This window comes from Ochotona curzoniae, unplaced genomic scaffold (genome assembly GCF_017591425.1).
Source record: "Ochotona curzoniae isolate NIBS_2020 unplaced genomic scaffold, NIBS_Ocur_1.0 contig_1, whole genome shotgun sequence".
NCBI lineage: Eukaryota > Metazoa > Chordata > Mammalia > Lagomorpha > Ochotonidae > Ochotona > Ochotona curzoniae.
Window position 1 is genome coordinate 14668225 of NW_024464918.1, and position 10194 is coordinate 14678418.

Below are 10194 nucleotides of genomic sequence, written 5' to 3' on the forward strand. Positions count from 1 at the left end.
AAGAACAGTCTCTGAAGATCTCCCTGCCTTCTCACAATAGCTACGAGTTCATAACCCTGACACCTACAGAGATGACTTTCTTATGTAGCACCTGCTTACAAAGCTACAAAATAGAGCTAGTAAAAATGACTCATGGCACTTAAGCATGGTCGGAACTTTTAAGCTAAAATGGCTTTCGAGAGCTCTTTGTCACATGCCCCTGTGAGGTAGGTGTCTGAGGAGCAAGAGCTGAGGTACAGAGGGCTTACGTCCACTCACCTGGCACCACGGGACGAGTGGTTCAGTGAGCACCAGAACTAAGTGTTCAGCTCCCTGACTTTCCTTCACCCTGCGTCTCAGAATCTTATTGACAGCAGGGGAACGACTTGCTTTAGCATGTCTTAGTCTCACTTGAACTAAGTTATCGAAGATAAAACCAAACATAAACTGACAAAACAGAAAATCAGCATTGCCTAACAGTCTGTATCAAAATGCAGCCTATTCTGCATCCTGTGGTTCAAGTAAAAGCAATCACCAGGGCTGTGGTGTTGCTGTTACCCTGGCCAGCTATGGGCAAGGGCGTCTCCTCAGGAATCACCCCGTGTCCTTTCCAGGAATCTCTTTGGCCTGACAAAGGAATACAACTTTCACTCCTCTTTTCTGACAGGTATTCTGCACAGGGCCAGCCCCACCTGGAAAAGGGCATTGGCCATGTGATGGAGGTTACTGAGCTCACATGAGGGTCACGGTCTCCTGTCACCAAGCCACAGGACAGGTCACGCTACACACAGGGGGTAAGTAATACCACAGGTACATGCACTAGCACCATGCCACAGAAGTTACAACAAGAAGCCACCACACGAGCATCCAGTGGTCCCATCTGGGCTGCCAACTGCAGAGGTCACCTCTGGGAAGGGGAAGACTGATGCAGTCCTCTGGTCCTTTTTGTAACAAGAAGAGGGTCTCAACCAGAGAAAACCACCTCTCCAAACGTCACCCCAACCTATGTGGGTTACTTTCCCTGATCTTGTATTCAAACTTCAGAAATTTCAGTTGTTAATCAAGAAAATTGCATAGCACAGCACTCAAAGGCAAGAGACAAGATCTGAGTGTAGGGCTGTGAGCACATTTCACTGCTACCTAGATTCCAATTTGTGAGGACTTAGAGCTCTTACAACAGAAATCATTTCATATTAATTTTTTCACACTGTCCCGGGGGAGTGAATTCACTCCTAAATCAGAGGGACATTCTCGCACTTGCCTTGAGTCTGAAGCAGACCGTGACTCCAAGTTAGATTCACGTACCCACATAGGGCCTTGATCTTGTACAGACACCCATCCATCCTGCCATACCTGTCCTCCCCTTGAGTTCATCTTCCAGAGGGCCGAGCCTGCTCTGTTCTCTGCAAAGGCAGGACCAGAGGGAGTCATTCCAACTCCGGGGTTCACTGGGCTACAGACACAGCAGAGCAGCAAGTCATGCACTTTATTTCTAAACGCCAAGGCTCAAGTGAGGCTGAGCAGGTCACTGGGCCAGATGAACCAGCAGAACATTCTCGCCTCGAATAAAAATCTGGTTTATGTGACGAGTAAACACCTGCTGGTAATCCACTTTGGGCTTTCGCTTTTTCTTACGGGACTGGCCCCTGGAAAGCGTGGTGGCCCTGGAGAAGGTCCCTGCCATGCTGGACCCTTCTGTCGGCATAGTTCTCCCTGACACCTCTGACCTGGACTCATCCCTGGCAGAGGCCTGCAGGGAAGAAGGGACCGAGCGGGAACGCTTGTGTGAGCTCCGGTCAGTGTCTTCTCTGCCCCACACGGAGGCCACCTTCCAAGTAGACGTCTGGGAATATCTGGACAGAGTCGAGTCTTCAACTGCAGACTTAGAGTCAGCTTCCTTCTTGGAGGAATCTTGAAGTTTCAGCCGATCGAACAGCTGTAAGGACAGCAGTGACAAACATCAGCCTTTTCGTTAGCTTCCACTGTCCCTCCACATTCAGAAAGACACAGAATCGCTCAGTTATGCTGTGTGAACTTCCTGCTTTGTTTTACAAAGGTTGTAACCAACGTTCTGGAAGTAAGATGGGTCAATCATGAAGCGTGTCAAGAGAAAAGGCACCTGCTTATTTCTGTGCTATAAAACTAAAAGATTTTTATGCTTTTATGATATGCAGGTTACAAGCACAGACATGTTTGTATTGAGCCAGGAGCATGAGGTGAGGTTGATGAAGGCCTTGGTGCCGCAGCTGCATGGCCTGCTCCCTGGGCCCAGTGTTCTAACACCCAGCGTGGAAAGCCCGAGGGACGGGGGGGGGGAGGCCGGGGGAACTGCCTACCCTGGTAAGAGTCAGCGATGAATCCCGTTCGTATGCTTTGCCCAGAACAGGTTTGCGGTATGTCTCATCCACATCAGTAAGTGCCTAAAAGAACAGTCCAAAGGGGAAGGAAAAAAACAAAGTGGAATTAAAAATATTTACTTTCATAGCTTTCAAAGGAAAAAAAAATGGCAGAATAACATCCAGTTGTAGCAGAACTAAACAAGTGACTTATTAAAATGGCGACACCAGATGGCTTGCAGGGAAGACTCCCAAGCTGCTCCCACTAGGCTTGTGTCAGACGGATTTCTTGCTCAGATGCTGAAGGCCTTTACAACAACATGACAAGGGTGCTTAAACTTCAGTCTGCACAGACATCTCCTAGGCTTTTTAAAAACTGCAAATCCCAGGCTACTCCTCCCAAACTCCTGTTTCTGACGCAGGGCAGTTCTGGCCCACTCCCTGGTAAGTGTTGCTCTGCAGTCACCTTTTTGTTTTAGAACAGTGATTGACAGAGATTGACCAGAGTTCTATCCAGAACAGCTACAAAGTCCTGATTCCTCAGATCAACCTCCCAGGACTGCCCTAGGGCCAAAGGAGAATGCAACAGAGCAGTTACTTGGAAAACTATAAATCACCCTCCAAATATAACCTGATAGTATCACTATGGCCACTGTCATCACACACATTCACTTGAATTCTTTCCCTTCAAAGGCAAACATATACTAATTTTCCCTCCCCATATCTTAGACATGAAACAAACTGAGGCTCGGGGAATTACTAACACTCACGGAATTCAAACGGGGTCTGGGGTTCAAATTCTATAATGACTGAAAATGGCGTCTTAGGAGCCACAAAGATCATGGAGAAAGTCTGTCACTTCCGTTCCCCAACAATGTGATCTGGAAGCAGTCTTCTAGTTTCTCTAGACTCAATTTCTCCATTTATGCAAGGGTCCTACAACTCATCCACTGGAAGCCACACTCAAGGCTTAAACAGTACCTGGCACACAGCAGCATCCACTAAATGTTAGCAATGACTGACTGGATGGCTGCGAACGAAGGAAAAGAACAGTTTGGCGTGGAAGACCACAGGGAGAAGGAACATTCTAAAGCCCTCGTGCTTCCTGTTGAAGCGCCTCAAAGCACCACGCAGTGGTAGGCTTTTCTCTACCAGCAGCTGGTACAGGAGGCTGTGGCTGTAGTGCCCAGCATCCTGGGGAACGCCTGGCTAGGGCCTCTGCTTACCACAGTACTTCACCTGTCCCCTCCTCTGCCTTCCCAAATACAGCACAGTGGAAGTTCTTTCCTGAACCCTCAAGGGACTAGCATGGAGTCCAGCCCAAGTAGAAGCCAATAAACATTTAAATGAATACAAGTTAAAATTACTAAATTATTCCTTCGGGCTGGGTTTCTCAACCTTGGTGCTAACGGTATTTAGGGTTGGATTACTGCTTGCTGTTGGGGGACCGCCTTGTGCACCGTACAGTGCTTCACAACACCCTAGGTCTCCAGCGACCAGATGTCTGCAGCGCTCTCCGCCCTGAAGAAGAAGAAAGGGTGTCCTTAGACACTGCCCAGTGTCCCCTGGAGGAAGGGAAGAGTAAACGCAAGCCCCGGGAAGGGCTGCTACTGTTGTCTAAAGGTGTGTGAAGACTTGGATTCCTTGGATGAGTAACAGGACTTCTCAGACAGACAGGGTTTTTATGTCCAGCCCCTTGAAAGAGGCTTCATTACCATATTCCAGAACTTGTCGAATGCAACCAGGAAGCCTGTGCAGACTCCTCGCAGTCCCTTGAAAGTGCGGATGTGGACATTGACCTTCACGCCCTCCCGGATACAGCGATGGAGTTCGCCCAGAGGGCTGCCTTCGTGCACTGGAACGAGAGGAACAGCGAGCACAGGTGAATAGCTATTCTCCTGCTCAGAATTAACAGTCAGGACCACCCAACCACATCCAGCACTACATGCAGTATGCTGACAACCTTGCCACCTGACCAGAAGGCCCCCCGGGAATGTGGCCAGTACAACAATGCCCTGAAATGACACTAGACTGCAACAACATGTGCTGTGGGTATGGATGTCAGCCAGATGTGCCACGACCCATAGGGCCTTTATGCTAGGGTACCACCGATCCTAAGATGCACTATCAACTTTTGAGGACTAAAATGAAATAATACCTCTAATAGCTGAACATCCTTCTCAATTCTGTGCCTTAAAATAGCTTTTCTTCCCTCAACATGATTCTCACGAATCACAGATGCAGCTAGAGTTTTCCAAGCCAAAAATTCTGGTCATGTTGGGAGGACATGAGCTGTGGACTACATTTGCCCATGGACATGTGTTCAGTCCTCTCTAAGAGAAAGGCCCTTCGTCCTCCATGCAGTGGCTCTTGCTAGTGCTGAGGCTTCAGTGTGCAGAATCTTCGCACTCGGAGGGAGCGTGCTGCTGGTGTCCCAGGCCTTGAGTCGGTGTGAAGGCCCCTGCTGGGCACTGTGGGAAGCACCTCCAGAAAAGAGCAGTGCACTGACGCCCAGCACAGCTGCTGGGACTGCAGACTTGAGCTTTTATTGTGAGGGATTCTTTTCTCAGAGCTAGGGAGCAGGACTGAATTGTATTTTTATCATTCCATGGTAACTTAAGATCTCACAACATGCTACCTGCAGCATGGATTTTCCCAAAGAAAATCCCTCTCCTCCTGCCCCCCAGCCGCATATGTCTTGATTTTTCTCTTCTAGTTCTACAAGGCAAAATTCTCTGGCCGGTGTTTGCCACTGACAGTACCCAAATAATCTGTTTCATCTTCGGGGATTAGGGAGCCACCCTGCACTTCAGGCTGGGAAGCTATGTCCTTCTTGACCAGCAAAAGCTGTGATAAATTAATAACAGAAAATGCCAGTGGGGTCAGCACAGCAGTTGGGAGGCAACTTGTGACACCCACATTCCTGTGAGAACGTCTGGGTTCAATTCTCAGCTCCATTCCCAATAGCAGCTTCCTCCTAACATGGACCCTGAGGCAGCAAATAACAGCTCAGGTAGCTGAGTCCCCAGCACTCACACCAGGATGAAGTTCCTAGCTGTGGCTTCAGCCTGGCCCTGACTGTCCCAAGCATCTGAGGGAGTGAGTCAGTGGATGGGAGATTGCTGCCTCGCTATATTTTAAGTAAGTGTAAGAACATATGTGTGTAAATACATAATATATGTCATATATAAATATATGTGTGATATATATGTTAATATATGTGCTTCTGTTAATCTCCCTCAGAATACTTCTTTCTTTAAAAAGAAGATAGAAAATAGGAAGGCAGTGACTTAGCAGATGAGAAGTAGGAGTTTGTCACATTGAAGATTTGGCAATGAGGCATAAATTGGAGGCCAAGAGGCAGACACAGTGGCCCTGGACGCAAACCACTACCCTTCACCATCTACCTCTCTCCTGCAGCATTTTATAACTCTGGTTACGTGTGTTTGTGTGTGTGTGTGTGTGTGTTTGCACACACATGTCTGCATCAGTTAGAGGCCATGTTAAGGCAGGCATTGTAAACATGGCCATCGTCCAGGCCATTGTCACTAATGCGTGACCTCCCTGCATCACTTTGTGTTCCCAAGCCCAATGTTCCTCCTTCACCAAAAGAGGTCAGAGGAGTTAACTTCTGGATTGATTTCAGGAATAAGCCTAGAATGCCCTTCCTTAGAAACTAAACACAATGCCTGGATGGCTCCCTTACCTAATCAGATGCACCACCCCTAACTCCCAAATATGCATGTTAAAAAAATATATAGCAGCATCACTCTACTTCCCCACACCTTCCAACAGAGCCAGAGGGCAAGCATGTGTCCTAATTAAATAAACAACAAACTCAGGTCTTTGAGTTCTCATAACTGTACGTTTCTCTGAATTATTTTTTTCCAAAGGTGTAATTTCTCCCCCGTGTGATTAAAAATACAATCCTGTTTCAGAGAGTCAACAGCCAAGGCACACACCAGCTCCCAGTTCTCACTCTGAATGCAAGCTATCCTCTCTGGCATTTCCGAAGAGATACCAGGCGGCTTCTACGACTGAGCAGGGAAACAAGCAGACGCCTGAGGCTGGAGGAAGGCATTCTTCCAGATTCCAAACCCAGGTCAGTCTCAGCTGCCCCTTTCCTTCTCCCTGCGGGCAGCCATCACTAAATTCAATCATAAGAGTCTCAGGAACCTTTCCTTTCTGTTTCCACAGAATAGTGCAGTTCAGAGCTTTGACAGATGATGAGTTTACTCTAAGTCTCCCTCTCTCCACCCATTCACACCGACATCATCATCCTCACCACCACCATCACCACCATTACTGGGCCTTCTGTGCAAGCCAGGTCCTGGGACAAGTTTAAATCTGAATATGTGCTACGATCCTAACAGATAGATACTCTTAAGCCACCCACCTGACAGATGAGGTGACTTACATGGTCAGCTGCTGAGCCAGCACTCACGACAGGCAAATCTCATGCATTCAAACCTGGGGCAGGTGAAAGTACTAACGGAGGAAGGGTGTTTGGCACAGTGGTTAAGAGGTCATGGGGCATGCCCACAAGCATACGGTCTGTCTGGTTCCAGTCCTGAGTCTTCCCATTGCTGGCTTCCTACCAGTGCTAACTTCGGAAGGCAGCAGGTGGTGGTCAGGTAGTGGGGCTCATAGCATGCACATGGGGACCTGGGCTGAGTTCCTGGGGAGTGAACCTGTGGATGAGGGAGTCTCTTCGTTGTTAGTAATAACAAATTTTCATAATAAATTAAATCATAATCACCACAAGAACCAGCAGTGACAATGACATTTAGCGTTCACTGAAAACCTCCTTTTTGTGCCAGAGAAAATTACTGTTTTCATTGCTTCAAATGTGTTAACTTAATCTTCACCACAATGAGGGGATATTATTCTTGCCTTCATTCTATAAAGGCAGGAAAGCAAATGATGCCCAGGAACTTAACCAAAAGTAAACCAGGTAGAGGATGGGCGAGCCAACGAACAAACCCGGGCAGGCTCCACATCAAGTCACTTCTGGGGTCGGTGTTTGCCACAGTGGCTAATCCAGTCACCACCTGGACCACCTGCACCCCCCATGGGAGCTCCTGGGCTCTGGTGCTTGTTCCACTTCCGCTCTGGCTTCCTGTGAGCCAGGCGGTGACAGATCAAGCCCTTGGGTCACTACTGCCAGCATGAGAGGTCTGGAAGAAGTGCCAGGCTTCTGGCTTTGGCCTGGCCCAGCAGCCTGAGAATCTGGGAGATGAATCAGAGGCGATCTCTCAGTCTTGAGATCTCTCTATCATTCTCTGCCTTTCAAAGCATCACATGTTAACACTCGTTTGGCTACTGGTTACACTTTTTTTTCTTGTATTTTTTGGAAGGATTTATTTTTATTTGAAAGCCAGAGTTACAGAGAGAAGGAGAGATTTTCCATTTGCTGGTTCACTCCCCAAACAGCCACATGGCCGGAGGTGAGCCTTGCCATACCGTGGATCCTCTTTTGGGTCTCCCATGTGACTGCAGGGGCTTCGAGGACTTGAGTCATTCTCTGCTTCCTTCCCAGGACATAAGCCAGGAGCTGGATAGGAAGTGGAGCAGTGGTACTTGAATTGGTGCCCATGTGGGATGCCAGTGCTTCAGGCAGAGGATCAGCTGGCTATACCACTGTATTAACCCATATTGTTTACATTTTTATAACCTGATGTTGAAATAATTCTTACCCTCAACCATGCCTTCTTCAATTTCAAGACCTAAAGTTATCTAAGCACTTTCTTTACCGAGTCTAACGCTAAAGCTTGTGTGACTTTTGTTTCTGAAGGCTGCCAGCTCTTCGTGCTATCAACCCACTCCGTCGTGCACACTCAACTCTCTCCTGGGCCCTTCTCTGTGATCTCGACTCCAGGTATCGTTAACATAGGAAACCGACAGCATGTATATTGAATAAAGAAAAATCGCACACTGCCTTAACCATAATGGGTTCTACAGTCACATGAATATCCAGCCACAGCGAAATCCCTCTCCCACAGTCTGAGTAGCAAAGCCATAGCGGTTCAGCAGAAATAAAATGTTACTATTTGAGAGTTGCAGTTGATCTGAACGGCCTCAAGGGCTACATAAGAGCCCCCGCCCCACGGCTCTCCCTGCAGGAGCACTGGTCAGGGCAAGCCGAGCTGCACTGGGCTGAGATGCCCCACCAGACCTCCTCCAGCAGGTACACCCATGCTTTTCAGGATCTTGCTCTCTGTAATAAACACCTCTCTAGGAACGCAACAAAATAGTCCCTCGTTTGGCACGCCCCTCCATTCAGAACTCAGAGCCTCAATAATGTAGCAATCGAATGATCAGGATGCAGATGCCGTGAATGGCAAAGTAGGTCACTGTGTTCACAGGGCAGATGTCAGCACTGCGTGCCTGACAACAGAAGGTAGAACTCTGGGCTGTTCCTGTGCCGAGGACACAGGTCAGCTCGCACACAGGCACGTCCGCCTTGCCAGCTTTCTTCCAAGGATCTAGTAGGAGGCTCCAAGAAATCCCCTTAGGACCATTTGCACCTTCAGGACTTAAAATCACCTGCGCATCTAGAACCAGGAGCCTGACAGACCCAGTCCTGCCCGCAGCCTGGCAGGTGGGTGGTAGTGTCATTTTGTGCCCGCTGCGTGCCGGCACTTGGGACCGAGTATCATGAACAAATGTGCTCCAGAGCTGTAGTCCCGCTCCAGTCTAGCTCACCGTGCTGGGGAAATGAGGTGCTGGGCTTACTTGGCAGGTCATGTCCCCTGTGTGACCTGAAGAGACTTCCCCACACTCCAGCCTGCTCATCCCCAACGCTATCGACCATACACTCCTTTCCTGTAACAGTGGATGTGCTCCAGTGTCTGCCCTCCTTTCACCTTCCCAGGGTGGTACCCAAGACCTCTCACTACCTCTGCAGACCTCCCTGCAATGCCCGCCCCACCCCCCAAAACTGTGGACACTCCCATGCACCCCCACCCCGCTCCCGCAGGCCGTCCTGTGGACGCTTCTGTCATAGAACCTGTACGACCTTTGCATATTGTTCCCCCCCAAAGCTCCCAACACCCACACAGCCTGCCAGTCGCCCCCGACCCCACCCCTCCGGCACCACGCCGCGATCGCCCCGCGCACACGCCCGGCCCCGGCCGCCCGCCCGCGGACTCACGGGGCATTCGCGTGAGCACGTTCCGCGGCGCCTTCTTGTTCCGTCCGGGACCCCGCCGGGGCGCCCCGCCGGCCCCATCCTCTTCCTCCTTGGTCACCATGAGGCGCCGGAGGCGCTGGATGCGCTCGGGGTCCGGGGCGGGCGCGTCGGGGCGGCGGCGGGACCTGCCCGAGGGCCCCGGGGCGGCGGCGGAGCCCCCCGAGCCTGCGGGGACGCCCCGCGCCCTCCCGCGCCCGCCGCCCCGGCTCCCGGTCCTCAGGAAGCTCTCGTACGCCGCCAGGTTGTTGAAGCAGGGGGCGTTGGGGTAAGGGATGGGAGGCACTCGGGGCGCGTACAAGGCCAGCAGCGGATCGAAGCTGTCCGAGCTGACGTCCAGCCGCGGGCTGGGCGGGCCCCCGGGGCTCCCGGCGCGAGCCGACCTCGCCCCCCGCTCCCGCTCCTCCATGTTTGAAAGGCCCGCAAGCCGAGGCCGATGGGAAGAAGGAGCGGGGCCGCCAGAGGGCGGCACTGCGCAGCCGCAGCACGGGGCCGCCCTGCGCGGGCGCGGCCGCTGGGGGGCAGCACCTGCCCGCGCTCCGGCCCTTCCCGCGGCGTGCGCGGCGCCCGGCTCCTGTGCACCGGGCCTCGCCTCGCCCCCGCGCCCGGCTGACCCGGGTGGTCGCTCTTCATCTGATATCGTGTCAGGACGTTTGTTAAAACTCCTGATTCCATGATGGAGCTCTCGGA

The 10194-nt window shown here is 51.0% G+C and overlaps 1 protein-coding gene across 1 annotated transcript; it reads right to left on the reverse strand.

The window, feature by feature from the left end:
• Positions 1 to 956: 956 nt before the first annotated feature.
• On the reverse strand, positions 957 to 9963 carry LSM11 (LSM11, U7 small nuclear RNA associated). Its single transcript, XM_040988463.1, has 4 exons — positions 9469 to 9963; positions 4031 to 4170; positions 2316 to 2399; positions 957 to 1915 (listed from the first exon to the last, which is right to left on the reverse strand). Exons 1-4 carry the CDS (start codon positions 9911 to 9913, stop codon positions 1505 to 1507), a joined length of 1080 nt encoding a protein of 359 aa, XP_040844397.1. The 5' UTR covers positions 9914 to 9963; the 3' UTR covers positions 957 to 1504.
• Positions 9964 to 10194: the final 231 nt, after the last annotated feature.

Bases quoted from the DNA above. Each gene is read 5' to 3' on its own strand.
- LSM11 (XM_040988463.1), bottom strand. From the start codon at position 9,913: ATGGAGGAGCGGGAGCGGGGGGCGAGGTCGGCTCGCGCCGGGAGCCCC. The intron at 2,400-4,030 runs GTAATGAAGCCT...CTGTTCTTTTAG, and splicing joins TCGACAAGTTCTGGAATATG to GCACTTACTGATGTGGATGA. The intron at 1,916-2,315 runs GTAGGCAGTTCC...CTGTCCTTACAG, and splicing joins CATCGCTGACTCTTACCAGG to CTGTTCGATCGGCTGAAACT.